At 37.4% G+C, this 19,292-nt stretch overlaps 2 protein-coding genes across 2 annotated transcripts; one reads left to right on the forward strand and one right to left on the reverse strand.

The window, feature by feature from the left end:
- Positions 1 to 798: 798 nt before the first annotated feature.
- LOC108960309 (putative receptor like protein 25) lies at positions 799 to 1,716 on the reverse strand. Its single transcript, XM_018875443.2, has one exon. The coding sequence runs from the start codon at positions 1,714 to 1,716 to the stop codon at positions 799 to 801; it is 918 nt and encodes a 305-aa protein (XP_018730988.2).
- Positions 1,717 to 17,678: 15,962 nt separating this feature from the next.
- Positions 17,679 to 18,718, forward strand: LOC104417811 (tetraspanin-15). The gene is made up of 2 exons (XM_010029022.2): positions 17,679 to 18,287; positions 18,377 to 18,718. Exons 1-2 carry the CDS (start codon positions 17,679 to 17,681, stop codon positions 18,716 to 18,718), a joined length of 951 nt encoding a protein of 316 aa, XP_010027324.2.
- Positions 18,719 to 19,292: the final 574 nt, after the last annotated feature.

Genomic DNA, 19,292 nt, shown 5'->3' on the forward strand with positions numbered 1-19,292 from the left:
TAAAAAAAAAAAAAAAAAAAAAAGGCCCACAACAAGGTAATGCCTTAGAGCGAACTGGCTAGAAGGCCCAACTTGTGCATGGACCAAACTCAACAAGAGGCCTATGTTTAAAGAAGGCATGACATGAAAGAAAATTCATGGTAATTGGTTTTCACTCATAAAGAGCACGGCTGAAGATGTTTCTAAAAGTTTATTGTTTTGAAGACCAAAGTTTAGCATAAACCCACGCTATGGAGATCAATGAATTTTGCTAACCTTTGACTATTCATATAACTTCTTATATTGACGAGATCCATCACTCGTATAATTATCCCAAGTTGATTTAATGAAACATAATATTAAGTACGTTCCACCCAAAGATTTACGCTTTGAATAGAAAAAATAGTCAATTCTATACATAGATTTCAGGGTTGATCCTTCAAGACATAATTCTTTGGCATATTAATTAATTAACTGACTTTGATTGAATGAGTGAAAGATAGTCTTCACTTCCAATTCTTCATGGACATATAAAGTTATCCACATGGGAAGATGGAAAAGATATCTTTGAAGATTAAAGGCACTTGGTTCATTTTCTTCTCTTGTATTTTACTTCTTTATTATTTAAAGTCACGTGCTTGATAGATTAAATTATTCATCTTCTTAATTCAACTCATACAAAATTACACCAAGAAACATGGAGAAAGTACATTAGTAACAAGCCTTCATAAAGGAAATGACATTTCAAGCCATCCCGGTGACATCTCTATTAACTAAATTTACATTGCTAGTTTACAAAGATAGATTCCTCAAACACTTTCATTGTCCATGAAATTTGATGGCCTTTCGCTTTATCTTCTTTATCCACTCGGTTGCTCTACTCTCCAGTATCCTTACACCTTGTATGAGCCATTTGGGCCTTCCTGTTTCAAATGCAATGTATGCTATTGAATTCCCAATTACAATTCCCGATGCATAGCCAATCCACAGTGTTTTCTGTTTCAACCAACTCGCATGCCCTTCGCGGTCGAAAGTTAATAAGGATGATGGTGCAGGAGGAGGAGGAGGAGGTTGGGCATTGCTAGGGCATGCTTTTGGCAATGGAGTTCCACATAAGCCCGGATTCCCATCAAATGAGTTGCTTGAAAATGTGCTCAATTGCTTGTCTTGTGGAATTTGACCGGTGAGTTGGTTCTTTGAGAGGTTTAAGTACCCAAGAAATGCCAAATCTCCCAATTTTCGAGGAATCAACCCACTAAAATTATTTGAAGAAAGATCAAGCCACTCAAGATTAGTCAAGTTCTCTAGAGTCGGTGGTATGGAACCCGTAAGATGGTTATGAGAAAGGTTGAGCCCTACGAGAGAGTGAAGATGTCCAATAACTTCAGGGATATTCCCTTGGAAAGAGTTGCATGACAAGTCAATAATTGTGAGGAAGGCCAAGATCCTCACTAGCTGAACCTCTAGCCCTTTCATCATCACGGCCACTGAATTTTCGTAAGTCCCCCCTCTCAAATCTTGCGTCATATATGTTGTGTCTTGCACATTTTCAACATTCATCATGCCTTTAAGGTTCATCATCAAGTTGGTTGGCAAAGGACCGCTAAAGCTGTTGTTGGAGAGGTCTAAAATGTGTAACTTGGGAAAGATGTGAACTCCCCTGGAATATCCAAAAGACCCTTCAAATTGTTGGACCTTAAAACGAGAACTTTTAGCTCTGGGAGTGTTCCTAACCATCTTGGAAATGTATCATCTATCTGATTGTGACTGAGATCTAGAACTTCTAGATATTTACATTTGACAAGTGATTGGGGCAATGTGCCTTCAAAATGATTTCGACTCAAGTCAAGAGTCATCAAACAACTTCTCGAAGAAAAAAATTGAGGAATTGTGCCCTCGAGGTGATTCATTCGCAAGTTCAAAACTGATAGATCGGTGCTAAAATTTGTTAAACACCGAGGCAAGTTACCCGTTAAGCTATTGTTGGACAAGTCAATGATCATGAGATGTGTGGCATTGCATATCGAAGATGGGATCTTTCCTGTTATCTTATTACTCGCAATGGAATAATAATATGTAATAGGAGATGGAAGCGGAATTGACCCTCCAAACTTGTTGTTGGACAAATCTATAACAACTAATGAGGTGTTTGAGAAAAATTCCTGTGGGCCATTGTCCAATGAAATTGTTGTTCGAAATAGACAAACTTTGAAGAGTAGGGAAGGAGAGTCCAAAGGCAGTGAGGTTGATCATACCATGAAATTTGTTTGATTGCAAATCGATGCCATACAGTTGTGGTGCTTCTAGCCAATGTGGGAAGATATCAGTGAACTCGTTGTATTTGAGAACTAGTGTTGATAAGTTCATGCATTTGACTAAAGAGCGCGGTAATGGTCCTCGTAATTTATTGCTGCTCAAGTCTAGAATCTTGAGATTGGTTATATTACCAAAACACAATGGCATATTCCCAAAGAGATTATTGTTAGATAATTTTAACTGTTGGAGGGAACTAGATTGGCAAATCAATGAGGGGATCTCACCAGTAAAACAATTGTTGGAGGCAATAAAGGAATAAGTAGAAGGTGGAAGAATGGGGAGTGGTCCATGGAATGAATTGTTCTTAATGCTAATATACTTCAAGTTCTTCCAACACAACTGTTGTATACCTCCCTCCAGAAGGTTACTAGAAAGATCTAACATTTCCAATGTATCACAACTTATTCCCCAAAACCACATTGGGATCTCCCCACTAATCCTATTTGAAGAGAGGTCTAAGGATCTTAATCTTTTCAACGAATGCAAGAAATAGGGAAGCTTGGTCAAGTTGCAAGAGTACAACATCAATGTTTCAAGCTTCGGGAATGTATACTTGAGTGTATCATAATTTAGATTTAGTTCTTGAGCAACAGTAAGGCTTTGGAGATTTTTAAGCTTTGTAAAATTTTCAAATTCTACAACCCCGCTAAAGTTATTCCCGACAATGGACAAAACTTGGAGTTGATTGAGATTCCACATCGACAAAGGGATGTGTCCTGTGAATTCACAATAGCTAAGATCTAAAGTAGTTAAATTCTTCATGTTACCAATTGAATCGGGAATTTCTCCTGAAAAGTTTGTAGACTTGAGAGACAAGGACTCAAGAGGACTAGTCCAATTGGTTTTGGGAAGAATCCCAGACAAGTCATAATTCTCACTTATATTGAGAGTAGTGAGGCTCGGTAATCGAAAAACAGTGTCCGAAAATATCCCCCTTAAGGAACAAGAAGAAATGCTTAGATATGTGAAAGCATAAGACAAATTCGCAAAGGACTTTGGTGAAACCATGGACATGTTTACTTCATCAAGAACAAGCTTCCTCAATGTTGTTAAATTATGAACAAGCATTGTGAAAATTGAATTTTCCATTCTAGATAAGACAACCAATTTCCATCGGAAAGATAATTGTTAGAGAGATCAAGCGACACTAGCTTGGAGAGGCGAGAGATTTCACCGGGAACAATACCAAAAAAGTGTGAATAAGAGAGATTTAGATGAGTCAATTTTGCAAATGCACTCAGATTAGCCGGAATATGTGAGCCAGCAAAGTAATTACCGCCAAGGTTGAGTCTCCGAAGATGGCGAAGGAGAAAAAGGGAGCTATTGGACTGGAGACTGCCATGAAGCCAACTGCAAGTAAGATCGAGACCGATAATGTTACCAGTGACACCGTCACAAGTGACACCATCCCACGAGCAACAATCCATAGTCTTGTTCCATGAGTTTGTCTTTGGATAAGATTGGAACCCATCACAATAGTACGATGCCTTGCTATCAAGCATGAAAGAATTCTTAAAATGGAGCAAGGCATCGCGTTGGTCAGGAGGGCAAAGGGGCGAAGCAAAGTGAAGGGTAGAATGCAAGAAAAAGTGGAAACAGAGGAGGCGGAAGATCATATGCCACCCCATTTTGCAATTTAGTATGCGTATGAGTTTATTGGTAGAGGAGGGTGCTTCCACTTATAAAGGCCTATGATATTGTGAAGTAATCAACACGAGTCTTCTCTATAAAGTCAAAGTCAAGGTCTTCTTAAAATGGCATTATTGAGAACAAAATTTCCACGAGTCTTCTCTATAAAGTCAAAGTCAAAGTCAAGGTCTTCTCTTGCGTGTGGAAAATTCTTCGTGCTGTAGAAATTTCCATGGAAAAATCTTCTTGAAACATCTTGCGTGCGAGATATCTTGCCATGCGTATAACAACCAATGTCATGACATTCACTTCTCTACTTGTCGATTGACAAATTTGACTGTTTTAAACGTCGAAATATTTTTACATCTTCACATTATTAGTTACTTAAACGACCCAATATGCATGTTATACTAGGTGTCCGGTTTACTGTAAATTGTTCTTAACCTATATATAATAAGGTTTTAGAGTCCGTTGGGCACTAAATTGAACATTTATGTATTGATTATATTAACACAAAATTCGGCATATTTTCCTCACATGTGATGAAAAAGGTGCCGAAACAATGGATCGACTTAAAGAACAATTAAGCGAATGGGTCATATTCTGTAGGTCGGTAATTTATGTAAATTGGTCCATCTCGTTATCGAAATACATCTTTGGTTTGTTTTACTTTTTTTTTATTATTATAAATGATAAAATGGGAAGAAGCTTGGATCCGAGGGCTCTCTTTGATAAAAATTTGCGGGTAAGTTGTTTGGTGTTGATTTAGTTGTCATTCATGATTAAGGGATTTTTTGATATTCTCAGACCCTCGTTGACTTGGAAATAGGCATGATCCTTACTCATTTTAAAGGCTAGAGACACGATGATTGCCCACAAACTAAGTTCGTATAGCTCACGACAGCAAAATATACTTTCATGTCGGACTCTTGCCCCCTTCGATGAACAAATGAACTCCCATTAATCAAATTTAGAGTTGAAAACATTTCTTAGGAAAGCTACATAAATTTAAGGGTTAATATCATGAAAAATCCGAAATAGTTACACATGTCACAAATTTATCCAAAATGAACACAAAAAACCCTAAACTGATACACTTGTAACAAATTTACCTCAAACTAATTTTTTGACTTCCAAACATCTCAAACTAGTATATTTTTTAAAAATATACCTTCCATTAAATTGAATTAATACGACAAAAAACACAAAATTGGTATAACTATGACAAACGAAGAGTAAAATCTGAAATTGATACACCGATCGATTGTCACATGTCATTCAACTAAGTAATTTGATAGTATAATTTAACGAAAACTAAACAATGGATAAATTTGTCACAAATATACTAGTTTGGAATAAATTTGTCAAAAGTGTACCGGATTGGGATTTTAATAGTAAAAAAATTAGTTTGAGATAAATTTATTATAGGTGTACTAGTTTAGGATTTTTATTGATATAAACCCTAAATTTAATGACTTGATTAGATAATTTAAAGGTCCAAGGGCTTTACATGGCCCTTATAGGCAAGGCACACAATTTTTATTTTTTATTTTTTGGATGATTGAGATATGCTACTTGACAACACATCAAATTACATTATCTCAATTCCACTCTTTTCACTTTTCAAATTGCGTAAATTTCTAATGGATTTACTTTACACCATAAGAACGAGCTAAAAAAGTGCCATTAGAACATGTAAAATACGATCGATCCCTCTATTTTTGCTCCAAAACCAACCCTCCTTCTACTTACAAACCTTTCAAAAGTAGAGGGAAAATAATAATTTTCGAATAAAGGCACCAACGCTGACATTCTTCTTTTGTTTTTTGTTTTTTTGTTTTTTTTTTTTTTTGCTGTATGGGCCAGCCCCACCCTCAAACCTCATAGGGCTCCATCCAAACCGAATGCATAAACAACAAAGCCAAGCTTAATCAACCTGATATGAACTTATCTCATATTCAAATCCATCTCATAAAAACATCATCAATCTCGTTGGATGAGTGAAATATGTAAAGTAAGCTAATTATCTTCACATATTCCTAAATAATTCACGAGATCACCAATAATTGCGCAAAAAGAGAATGTATTCCATTGGAAAATAAATTATTAATAAATCAATTCCAATATGGGAAAAAAAAGAAGAAGGGATCCAGTGCACATCTGCCGTGATTTGTTGCCTCGAATGGTTGTTTCACTTTGAGCATCAACTGTTCCTCTGATTGGCCCAGCAGTGCCCTCGCCTTCCTTATCTTCCCTCCATCGTGATCTCCGATAAAAAAAAATCGGTTCATTTTCGTTTTATTATGCATTTTTAATCAATAATTTTTAAAATACTGATAAACTCGGGATGCACATTACGAAAAATTAGTTGCTCTCTTAAATATTATAGTATTTTCGCATCTAGTTACTTAGGGCGTGCGCATGACAACATTTCTATTTCTCTATTTTTTTGTTTTTCGGAACAGGTTTGTAATATAAATCCGTTTGGTAACGTAATTTCATTTTTTTCTATTTCTAGAACAGATTTCTATTCCATAAATTGGAGTAGAAATAAAAAGCTAAATTTTTTAGCTTTTCTATTTCTAGAACAGAAATGGAAAATCAAAACTTTCCTCATCGTTCACTCTTGTCACCTCCCGTCGCTCACCCGTTACCTATGGGACACCGGACTCTCGCCACCCGCCATTGGCCTTGGCTGTCGACCACTCGCAGGCCATTGGACACCGATTGTCGGCCACCGAGCTCTAGCCGCCCATCACTGGACGCCGACGCCCGGCCGGTAGTTGGCCACTCATCACCAACCGTTGGATGCCGGAGGCTCACCACCAATCACCGGACGTCCGTCGCTAACCACCCGCCGCTTGCCATCGGCTACCGAATGTTAACCGCCCATTGCTCATCGTTGAACTCTGGTTGCTAGCCACCCACTGCCGACCACCAAATGCTTGTTGCTGGACATTGGTCGCCAGATGCTGCATGTCAAACTCTGGACTCTGGACTTCGGCCGCCTGCCACTAGTTGTCAGACGTAGGTTGTCGAACGTTAGACTTCGATTAGCAGACATCGGCCGTCGATGCTCCTAGAAATAGAAATTTTATTCTATTATCAAACAAATTTTTATTTCAGAAATAGAAATTTTGAATCGTTATTAAACACATTTTTTTTGTTTATAAACTTGTCCATGGAATAGGAATTGAGAAATCAATTTATGGCTATAAATTGATTTTTGTTCTAGAAATTTTGTCAAGCGCATCTTAATAACTAGTTAGTCCATTTAAAATTTAATGGAGAAAGTAAAAATGTCAAAAGTTAAAATATTGTTCTAACTTAAAAAAAAAAAAAACGGTTATATATAAATCCACGTGTCAATAATCCGTATGTTGTGAAAGTTCTATCGACATTGATGAATTGTACTCACCTTCAACTACAAATATAACTTCGCATAGTGATGCGACTGGCTAATCGTACATATGTTGTAAGTTAATTTAATGAAACTTAAATTTAAAGACGGTTCTATCAAAATATCATTTTAAGACACTTCAACTACAAATATAACTATCGTCTAGCTTTATCCATGACTGAGACTCTATAAGTAAGCTCTACGTTAGATCATTTCGCTTTGACGATACTTTTAGACCAAGAAATAATCATTCCACGTGATATTGGTGACTTTAATATGGAAAATATACTCAATAGTCTAATTTCACGCTAAAAGAAGACAATGCAGTAACCATTGTCTTTGTGTGAGAAGTTCTCACAAGTATTAATTTCACCGGAGCTGATTTGTCCATTGAAGTTGGCAAGAGTCTAACGTGGAAGGCTTAGGGTTAACAGTTGTATTGAAAAATTTTGTTGCTTGTGGTTTAATTGCGATCTTTGATTAATTGATAGGTCCAATGGCAAAAGATCTTTTTCATGTCGGATTCTTGCCCACTTCTTGAACCCAGAGCCCCAAATAACCAAATTTAGAGTCGAACACATTTGATTAGAAAAGGCAAATAAATTAATGACTTGATTAGACAAATTGAAGGTCCAAGGGCTTTGCATGGCCCTTAAAGGCAAGGCACACTATTTCTGTTCTTTTCTTAAGGTCATCGAGGTGCAATACTTCACAACGCATCGAATAACAAAATCTTAGTTCCACTCTTTTCACTTTTGAAATCATGCAAATTTCTAATGGGTTCTTACAGAAAAAAAATGCTAATGAGTTTATTTTACACGCATCAACACGGGCTGAAAAAGTGTCATTACAACATATAAAATACTATTGATCTCTCTAGTTTTGCCAGAAAAATTAAAATCCTTCATCTACTTTTGAACTTCAAAAAGTAGAGAGAAGATTGATTTTCGAGTGAAATACCAAGCGACGTTCGCCCTTTTTTTCCCCATGTGATGCCGACCCCACCCTCAAACAAAAGAGGTAGGGTCCAAAACTCCCTACATTTTATTTTTATTTTCTGGATTATCTAGATTCACTACTTGACAATACATCAAATTATGTTATCTTAATTTCACTTTGTTCATTTTTCAGATTGTGTAAATTTCTAATGGATTTACTTTATTCACATTAAAGCAATCTAAAAAAGTGTTTTTAGAACGTGTAAAATACTATCGGGCCCTCTAGAATGCCGACAAATGTATTGATGGGAGAGGGTGCTCCCACTTATAAAGCACATCTCTTTTATGAAGTGGTCAATACGGATTATCTGTAGAAGGTCAAAGTCAAAGTCGTTTTAAATGACATTAGTGGGACACAAAATTACTGTGGTGGGGTCATTTAGGTGTGAAAAATTCTTAGTGCCATAAATATTTCCATGAAAAAAATTCTTGGAACGTATCATGCACGCTATGCCTAATCACGTGCACAACACCCCTTTATCGCGGCACTCACGACTCTATTTTACAATTGACGAATATGACAATTGTACATTCTTTAATTGCATTTCTATCGATATTTGTAAATGAGCTAAAAAGATTACGCTTTGTCGATGCCTCATGACAAAGTATCTACCCGATGTTAGTGCTCCATTTTGCTAGTCAAATCTTATTTGCCAATAAAGAGACTTAGTGAGCTATCAACAATCAGGCGTTTCTTATGACAAAGCTAGTAAGCTTTTTATGGGATTACTAGAAATCTTCATTACTGTTACAATATTTAAATATTATACTATGTATTTGTCTACTAGTCTAAACTTTTATAATAATTGACAATAATACCATGAAATCTAATATAGTATCAGAGTAAGAACTTTTAAGTTCAAATCTTTTTAGGCATCTATTTTTTGCTTCTCCAATGAAATATATCCGTACTTAGCACTAGATAAAAAAAAAATCAGATTAAGTGTGTTGGAGAGTGTTAGAATATTTCAATATTCTCTCCTTCATTGAATGCACAAGCTCCAAATAACCAAATTTAGAGTCGGAAAGATACATTGAGAAAACCCATATAAATTAATGACCTAATAAGACAAAATAAAGGTCCAAGGGCTTTGCATGGTCTGTATAGAACATCGAACATAATCTTGATTGCACTCTTTTCTCTTTTCAAATCATGTAAATTTTTTATGGGTTTACTTTACACACATCCGATTGGGGCTAAAAAGTGCCATTAAAATATGACCAAAACCTTTCATTCGAGCTGGCGAAAGGCTTGATTTCTTTATAATAAAAAAAATTACATTCAAAACTCTTTGAGAAATTTTTTTTTTTTACCAAATACTACTTCACCAAAATTGTTATGCAAATGAGTTTTTACCAAACGCAATTGTATTTTCCAAAGGACTTCGGCTTTCAGCATTTGCATTACACCTAAAACCCATTTCTAAAGTCGAACCAAACCCACCCTTAATGTGCTTGTTATATTAGGCAGTTGGATTATTCTAAATTGTTTTTAACATGTAATAAAAGGTCTCAGAGAATGTCAAGGCACTAAATTGAACATTTACTTTTGGTTGCCTAAACATAAGATTCGGCACATTTTCCTTGTAAGCAATGGAAAAGATGTTTGTCTTTGGATAAGACACGACATGGCCATTCTCATTGCAAGAGTCCGATGCCATGCTATCAAGCATGAAGGAATTTTTAAAAAGGAGCAAGATATTGCATTTGGTCAGGATGGCAAAGGGGTGAAGGAAAGCGAAGGAAGGAATGAAAGAACAAGTGGAAACAAAGGAGACGGAGGAATCGACACCTTTCCATTTTGCAATTCAGCATGCAAGTGGGTTTATTGATCGGGGAAGGTGCTTCCACTTACGATAAAGCCCTTTTGTATCTTGAAGTGATCAACACGGGTCTCCTCTAGAAGTTTAAAGTCAAAGTCTTCTTAAAATGACATTATTGAGACACAAAATTTCCATGGTGATGGTTGCGTGTGGAAAATTGGACACATAATTTCTACGGTGGTGGTTTCATGTGTGTGGAAAATTCTTAGTGCCATAGAAATTTCCATGAAAAAATCTTCTTGAAACGCTTAAGCGGGATATGTTGCCACGTGTCCAACACGCCATGTCATGACACTCACAACACTACTTGACAATTGACGAATTTGAACATTTAGAATTATTTAATTGCAATTTTTATCGGTATTTGTAAATGAGCTAAAAGTAATATACTTTGCCGATGCCTCGCCAAAAAGTATTATCTGATGAGAATTCTCCCTTTTGCAAGCCAAATCTTATTTGCTAGCAAAGAGACTTGAGGAGGTTTTTATTTGACAATTAGTAATTCTTAGAACAAAGTCAGTAAGCTTTTTATAGGATTATTAGGAAATCTTCATTACAATGAAATTATAACTTTCAAAACCTATCAAAATCCTAATTACATGACCTACTATGCCCATTATACTAGGTGCGCGATTTATGTCAATTGTTTAAACGTGTATAGAGTAAGGTCTTAGAGTATGTCGGGGCATTAACTTGAACATTAACATTTTCCTATTTTCCTCGTATGTGATAGGAAAGGTACCAAAACAATGGATCAACTCAAAAACAATTAAGTTAATAGGGGCAATTTATAGACCAAAGAATTTACGTAAAGTGGGCTATCTCGTTAGCAACATACATCTTTTACTTGCTTTGTCTCCTATTATCGACAAAAGGGGGAGAAGTCGGGATTTGAGACCACTTTTTCATAAAATTTTTCAAGGAAGGTGTTTGGTGCTTAATTATTTTAAAGGTGCGAGACATGATGAATGTCCGTCTAGCTTTATCCATGACTGGGGCTCGATGATTAAGCATTGTGTTCGATGGTTGTGTTGACTACGTGATGTTGTTGACTTTAATAGGGTATTACACTAAGCTCTTACTAGTATTAATTTCGCCAGTGCCGATATGTCCATAAATCGAATTGAAAAAATTTTGTTGCTCATGATCTAGTTACGGTTTTTGATCAATTGATAGTTCACGACGGCCAAAGATCTTTTCCCATGTTGGATTCCTGCCCACTTTGTTGAACACAAAGCTTCAGGAGCCAAATTTAGAGTTTGAAATATTTCATTAGAAAAGACATAAATTTAACGATTTGATGGGACAAATTAAAGGTTTATGGACTCCGTACAGCTCATTTAGGCAAGGTACACTATTTCTATTTTTTTAAGTCATCGAGGTGTGTGACATGACAACTCATCTGATTATATTATCTCAATTCCATTCTTTTCACTTTTCAAATTGTATAAATTTCTAATGGGTTTACTTTACCGACATCAAAACGAGATGAAAAAGGTATCATTAGAGCATGTAAAATTCCCTCTGTGCCTCTAGTTTTGCTCGGAAAACAAAACCCTCCTAATTTTAAACTTAAAAAAAAAAAATAGATAGAAGACATTAATTTTCGAGTAAAAGCACCAACGATGTGACATTCTCCCTTTTTTTTCTCTCGACATGTGTGCCCGCCCCATCCTCACATCCCAGAGGTAGGGACCGAAGTCCTTATCTCCTCCATCCAAATCAAATGGGTAATCAAGAAGGCTAAGCTTGATTGACTTGATATGAACTTATGTAAGATTTAAATTCGTTTCATAAGAATATTATCGATATTGTTGCACGAGTGATTTATGCAAAATATCTTCACATGTTCTTAATTAATTCACGAGATCAAGTACAATTGCGTAAAGGAAAATTTTTTCCATTGAAAAATAAATTATACATAAATCAATCCCAACATTTCGCTTTGAGGGCCAGCTATCCCTCGCCTTCCTTATCTTCTCTCCATCATTGTCTCAAATCTAAACAAATCGGTTCATTTTCGTTTTACTAAGCATTTTTAATCAATTATTTTTTAAATTACTAATATCCTCGCGGTTCACATTATGAAAAATAAGTCGCTCTCTTAAACATTATAGTATTTTCACATCTAGTCACTTAATAAAAACTTGTTTGTTAAAAATTAAGCGGTGAAAGCAAAGAATACGTCAATAGTTAAAATATTGTTCTAACTTTAAAAAAATATAAGCACATTATATGTAATTCACATGTCAATTATTAGTAAGGTGTGAATATTTTATGGATTTCAGATTTAACAAAAGTCGAAATGCGTTTACTAAAATATTTTAATAATGTGGGAGTCAATTTTTGATTCTCTTTTTTTTTTTTTTTTGGTCGATCCTACTCTTCCCTACTCGATCCTATTCTATCCCTACTCTAACTCTATTTTTGCCATACCTTCTTGCAGAGCGTGGGAGTCGAAACCCACTCCTAAAACTAAATCGTCCCCACCCCAATCCCTCGAGAAGGTGGGGATTCGAACCCCCTACCTCTCCATTCCATATTAGAAGGGTGGTCACTGAGACAAACTCCAGTGGTTTTTTATTCTCTTGATTATCCTAGGTTTTCATGTGTAAAGAACATTAAATGAACATCCAACCTACAAGATTAAGGTAAACTGATCGGAATTACTCCATCTGATTAAATGCACATAGATATATGAGCTGAAACCAAATTTGCAAGAGAAATTCCAAACGTTACTTCCATATTAAGATACCATACACGTGATTAAAATAAGAGACGGTCTGAATTAAAAAAGGAAAAAAGAAGAAAAAAATAGGATCCCACCATTAAAAAGAAATTATAGGGCAAAGTATGGTCTAAAAGCATATTGGCTGGAAGGCCCAACATCTGGATGGGCCAGGCTCAGCAAGAGGCCTATTAGAGAAAGAAGGCATTAAATAAATAAAAAAAACCTTGGTAATTGATTTCACTCATAAAGAAGAGCACGGTTAAAGATGGTGCTGAAGTTAACTGTTTTGCGGACCAACGTTCAGCAGAAACGTTGCCATATTGAAATCGATGAATGACTACAAACAATAACTTCACACATTGATGTGACCAACCAATCGTATATACGTCCTAAGTAAATATGACAAAACATAAAATTAAGGATGTTTCTACCTAAATATCTTTGTTAGAGACCAGGTTCCATTTTCATAGATCTGTTGAGGAGAGCTTGTACAGCTCATGGTTTCAGTCAAGCCCAAAAAGCAGGTCACGTGTCAATGTCACGGGACCGAATGGTTTTGGGCCTCTGAGGTGAGCTCTTGGATGCGTACAGCTAAGACACATTCCTGCAGATCAAACCTAACAAGTGAGATCAGAGTACAAAGAAAGCATTCTTTGTAATCTTCTATGAGTAATGATGATGCTATCATGATAATTCTTGGTGTAAAACTGAATTTTGAATATTGACTTTATCAGGGAGGTAAATAAAGGGCGTCGATCGATTTGGCTGCGTAGGAACTTGGATTCATCTTGAACTGTTGCCTCATCTGAGGGCCTATTTTGCTCATTTTCTCCGTCTGCTTGCCGTAGCAGATGCTGGCTCCTAATCTTTGCCATCTCTAGAGATGAATCCAGTCCCCTGGACATGGATCTCGTTGCGGAAACTCCTGGCTTACGCTCTACGGTCATTATTTGCCGCCTTATTCGTCGTCAAAGCCCTAGTTATCATAGACGCTAGCTAGTTGCAAAACTTGGAGCAGCTAATGTTTCGTGTGCTGCAAGCTACAAAGCCTGTACTTGTTCCTGTTTTGCTGTATTGGGCCTTTTCGCTCTTGCTTATATGCCCGTAATCCATCCTTTCCCCCCCAAGGAGAGGACCCCCATAATCGCAATTTAAACCCTTGACTGCACTTGCATAGACGCACAAACCATAACAACACTTACTGCCTCTAGATTATGAACCATGTAAATACGTATGAATACACATGTACATGATTCTTGAATCACGGTATGACAAACTTAGCATTAATCTCAGTAAGCATAGCTAGACTGTAAGATTTGCATGCAAAGGGCCAGGCTGAGGAAAGTCTTAACACTTCCGACGGTGTTCTCTCTTTTTTCCCTTCTTATGAGTAAGTCATTCTTTTTGTCTTTAGTGGAAAGAGATCATGCTATCTCACTGAACACACTTTGTTTTCCATGTTTTATACTCGTTTCCTCAATCACCAACCGTTTCTAGAAGCAAAAATAAAAAATAAAAAATCAAATCTTCTCTCAAAACTTATTAATTTAACCCCCAACTATTTCTAGAAGCAAAAGAAGACAGAGAGCAAAGTAAAGCATTAGAGCGAACTGGCTGGAAGGCCCGACTTACTGATGGGCCGGCCTCAGCAAGAGGCCTATGTTAAAAGAAGGCATGAGAAGAAAATTCGTGGTAATTGGTTTTCAGTCATAAAGAGTGTGGCTTAAGATTTTCTTGCAAAATCATTGTTTTGAGGACCAACTATGGAGATCGATAAATTCTGCTAACCATCGACTATTCATATAACTTCATCAATTGACGCGATCCACCACTCATACAAATGTCTTAAGTTGATTTAATGACATTATCTTAAGCACGGTTCTCCCAAAGATCTATTCTTTGAATAGAAAAAACAGTAGATTCTATACACGGATTCCAATGCTAATTCTTCAGAACATAATTCTTCGGCAGATTAATCTATTAACGACTTTGACTTAATGAGTTAAGCCTAGTCTTCACTTCTAACTCTTCACGGACAATTAAAAGTCACGCACACAAGAAGATGGAAAGGATAACAGAAGAGGTTGGTGCCACTTGTTTTTTTTTTTTTTTTTTAATTCTTTTGTTTTTTTATTCTTCTTTATTTAAAGCCGTGTGCTCGGCAAATCAAATTATTCATCTTCTCAATTCAACCGTTATACAATTGCACTGAGAAACAAGCCTTCATAAGGAAAATGACATTTCAAATGTGTAATTGGATGGAAAATAGCTAATATCAAAGGAATAGCCCTTCACTTTGCATGTACAAAATTTTGATAGAGGAACGATACAAACCTACTATCCAACCTCAGAGGCACTTGAACTCGAATATGCAAGAAGTAGTGAAAGCTGAGGTAATTAAGTTATTTGATGCAGGTATCATTTTTCTTATCTCTGATAATTCTTGGGTAAGTCCTATACAAGGTGTGCCAAAGAAAGGTAGTATAATTGTTCAGGAAAATGACAATAATGAGTTGATTCCAACTAGAACATTTACTGGGTGGCGTATATGTATGGATTACAGAAAATTGAATGATGCCACTAAAAAATATCACTTTCTTTTACCATTTATTGATCGAATATTGGAAAGACTTGCAAGCAAGAGTTTTATTGCTTTCTTGATGGATATTCAAGTTATAATCAGATTCCTATTGCATCAGAAGATTAAAAGAAAACTACTTTCAAGTAAATCTTTGGGTGGCATGCGCTTAATATTAAATTTCATTAAATCAACGTGGGACATTTGTACGAGCGGTGGGGTCTCGACAACATAAGTTATATAAATAGTCAAAGGCCAGCTAAATTCAGCAATCTCCATAGCGTAATGTTTATGCTAAACCTTAGTCTTCAAAACAATAAATTTATAGACACATCTTCGGCCATGCTCTTTATGAGTGAAAACTAATTATCATAACTTTCCTTTCTTCTCATGCCATCAGCCATTCATCTTGTAAAATTGACCTTTTTTCAGTTGGAATGGCCAAATTACTTCCTTAAAATTGTGTGTGCTTGTGTTTGGAGCTTTGTTCACAAAAAGCAAGGGCATTTGTTCTAGATAATCATGGAGTCGAGAGCAACGGTTCGCCTGGAAGTTTGACTGAAAAATAATCGAAGATCGATAAATTAAAGGCACAAACTCTTAATACCACAATCCTGAAGCAAACCCATTTCTTGAGCTACGGAGAAATTACAAGATGATGATTAGTCAAGGGAGAGAGTTGGTGTATATGTAGTCTGCATTCTCAAGAAGCTCCCCTTCAGCCTCCTTGCCATGTCTGGCTTCCAAATCACCACTCGCCTTGCCACTCTCTGCGCTTACTCTCTGCACAGTTCAAGTACTACAAGTTGTTATATAAGAGAGAGAGAGAGAGAGAGAGAGAGAGAGAGAGTAATCACGAGACCCACCGTGTTGTTGGAGTCTGAGGAAGCTACAACTCCATTGTACATCTGAGACTTCCCACAAACAGTAGACATCACCCCCAAGAAGGAAGCCAGAAGCAAGAGACAGAGAAAGCTTCTGATTGAACACCTCATTTCCGGTTGTTTATGGAAACAAGACCTTTCTGTTCCACTTTCTGTATACACGCACATATATAGAGGGAGAGGGAGGGAGGGAGAGAGAGGTTCAGATGACCATTTGGATGCGTTCCTTTGACCTGCTTTGAATCAAGGAATACCACACTTGACAAAACTTTAATATTACCTAATCTGATCTTGCTGTCCCTTGAGAAGGTGGGTTTAAAGTTTCTGGTTCCTTTGACCTGTCTCCTGATCCCCGAGCACGTAGCGCTATCTTCAAGACCATCGGCTGGCTCCACCCTGGTGTTTCTGCAGTAAAATGCGTGCAGTCTGGCATAAACAAAGCAGCAAAATGGAGTATCTTCTGGTTCGGTCATCGCAAGATTCACCGCCCCATGAGTTTAGATTCTTTACGACTTTTACTCTGTACACGGTCCGAGTTGAAGTTTGATTTACACAAATTGTCTTCTATATTACCAGGCCCTACATTTGATCAGAATCCATATGTGTATCCATCGATGTTGTCCCTTCATATACATATTAGCTGAGCCAAATGGTTTGCATACTCCTAGTTATAATAAGATAGGGTTACATAGAATATTATTTTTTGAAACTTTAGAGCTGGAGTTGCATAAAGAAGCATGTCCTGTTATCTCTTGAATCCAAGCAAGCACTATATGGTACATTCTTATGGTAAGCTAAACTTTGGTGAATTTTCTCATTGAGAGTCGCTCGGCTTTCCCGACGTTTAAGGAAATATCACCTCAGCTAAGTTACTATATGTTAGAACATGTTGATTAAACAATTTTATACATCAGTTGCCACATCTCCTAATTTTATTTTATTTTTTGGTCGAACATCTCCTAAATTGAATGTGTTCAGAATATCCTATCAAAACATCATATTTACTATGTTCTTAACTTTCATAATCATGGGGAAAATATTATTTTTCATTAGCTTTAGATGGGTGTTTGGAACTCCCACTTGGGAATGACAGATGTTCATGATGTCAAGCTAAGAGGGACAACTTCTTCCCTGGAATTTCTGATTCCTTCCATTTTTCTCTCACCAAACTTCCAGCTCTTGGACTTGACTTGGTAAATACTTGTAAAAGTGGGGGGAGAGAGAGAGGGAGAGAGAGAGAGGCATGAACAACACATGCAACAAAAACCGCAAACTTATACGCATCTCCTGCACAAGCCTAATTTCTCACATGAAAAATCAAACTTCTTTCCGTTAATAAGATGGCAGAGAACGCCAATAACCCCACCACTGGCACCACTGATGCCGAATCTGTGACCACCATAGTAGCCGCAGTCCAAGAAGAGATGAAGCCGCCACAAGAATCTTCTAAAGAAGCTCCAAACAAGGTGGAAAAGACCAGGCTAGCGAGGATCATTGTAGGCTCAATAGCCATCCTCACCTTCCTTCTCTCTCTACCCGTCTTAGCCTCTATCATATGGCTTCTCTACATGAAGAGCTATGACTGCGAGAGCCTCCTGAGGCTGCCGAAGCTCCAAATCGGGATCGGCGTTGCCCTGCTCTTCGTGTTCCTGATCAGCAACCTTGTGGTGTTCCTGAGGGCCAAGGCGCATGCCCTAGGCCTCCTTGTGGTCATGGTGCCCCTGATCTTGATGCTCACCGTGGGCCTTGCTTTGGTGGGTGCTTACAAGAATGAGAGCAAGGCTGTGATAGGGTCCCCGACGTGGCTCAAGGACAAGGTCTACAACGACAACTACTGGAATTACATCAAGTCCTGCATCTACAACTCGAGGATGTGCGACGATCTGGCAGCCCGATCTCTCAGCCTCAAGTCGGACGACTTTAGCGCAAAGAAGTTGTCCCCGATCGAGGTACAGCGTCGTTATTCCCGTTTACTTCAGCCAAACACCAGGTTTAATGATTATGCTTTTACACATTCAATCATATGTTCTGCATTTAGTGCTTAATCTATGTAATGTTTCATGTTTCCGCCGCGAAGTTTGGCTGCTGCAGACCTCCCGTGATCTGCGAAATGGAATACGTCAACGCCACATACTGGAGGAGGAACGACCACCTCGGCGTCGGCTCCGACGGGGCGGACGACGAGGACTGTGACGCGTGGCAAAACGACGAGGACGTCCTGTGCTACGATTGCATGACGTGCAAGGATGGGTTCTTGAAAGTAATAAGGAACAAGTGGTGGAGGCTGGGGCTGTTCCTGGTGTTGATGTCGCTCTTGCTCATCGTCGCTCACTTGCTATTGTTCATCGCCACCGTATGGGAGCGATTTGGAGGAATGTGATCCCCCCTTAAAAGTTCTTGGCATTCCTCTCTTTTCTAAACTTGAGATTTTGTATCTTTTTTTCCTGGTATTTTTATCAGTTCGACTATGAAAAAGAATTATGTGGTGTCCATTCTTGGACGTAGCGGGGCATGAAATTCCCACACTCTTTTTCCTCGTGCGAATTAAATCGTTATTTTCTGACAGCATCTGCCTGTCTCAGCCATTTTCAAATTCAACATTTCCAATCCACACTTCTCAAAATTTCATAACAACATCTACTTCGTAAAACCATGTAAATTTCACGTGTTCTGTTTGGCCAAGATGGTTCTTAAACCAAATATCTTTCACCAAAGAAGAGGGTTTCTTTAGATTTATTGTTTGTGTAGGGTCCCATGAAACGGCTACGAATTCTAATGCGTTTAAGATAAAATAAAAGATAAATCTAATGCAATTGAGGGTAAATGCATAACATAGATAAGTAAAATAGCTGAAAACTGAGCATATTGATGTTTGTTGTGCAAATGCGCCATCCCTCGTACCGGTGTTCTTCCAGCTATTTATAGCCTCGCATTGTAAATAACCATTCTTAGGC

The sequence above is a fragment of the Eucalyptus grandis genome, chromosome 8 (genome assembly GCF_016545825.1).
Source record: "Eucalyptus grandis isolate ANBG69807.140 chromosome 8, ASM1654582v1, whole genome shotgun sequence".
Lineage (NCBI taxonomy): Eukaryota > Viridiplantae > Streptophyta > Magnoliopsida > Myrtales > Myrtaceae > Eucalyptus > Eucalyptus grandis.

Coding starts and splice junctions, on each gene's coding strand:
- LOC104417811 (XM_010029022.2), top strand. CDS start 17,679: ATGGCAGAGAACGCCAATAACCCCACCACTGGCACCACTGATGCCGAA. Junction 18,288..18,376: donor AGAAGTTGTCCCCGATCGAG/GTACAGCGTCGT, acceptor TTCTGCATTTAG/TGCTTAATCTATGTAATGTT.
- LOC108960309 (XM_018875443.2), bottom strand. CDS start 1,716: ATGGTTAGGAACACTCCCAGAGCTAAAAGTTCTCGTTTTAAGGTCCAA.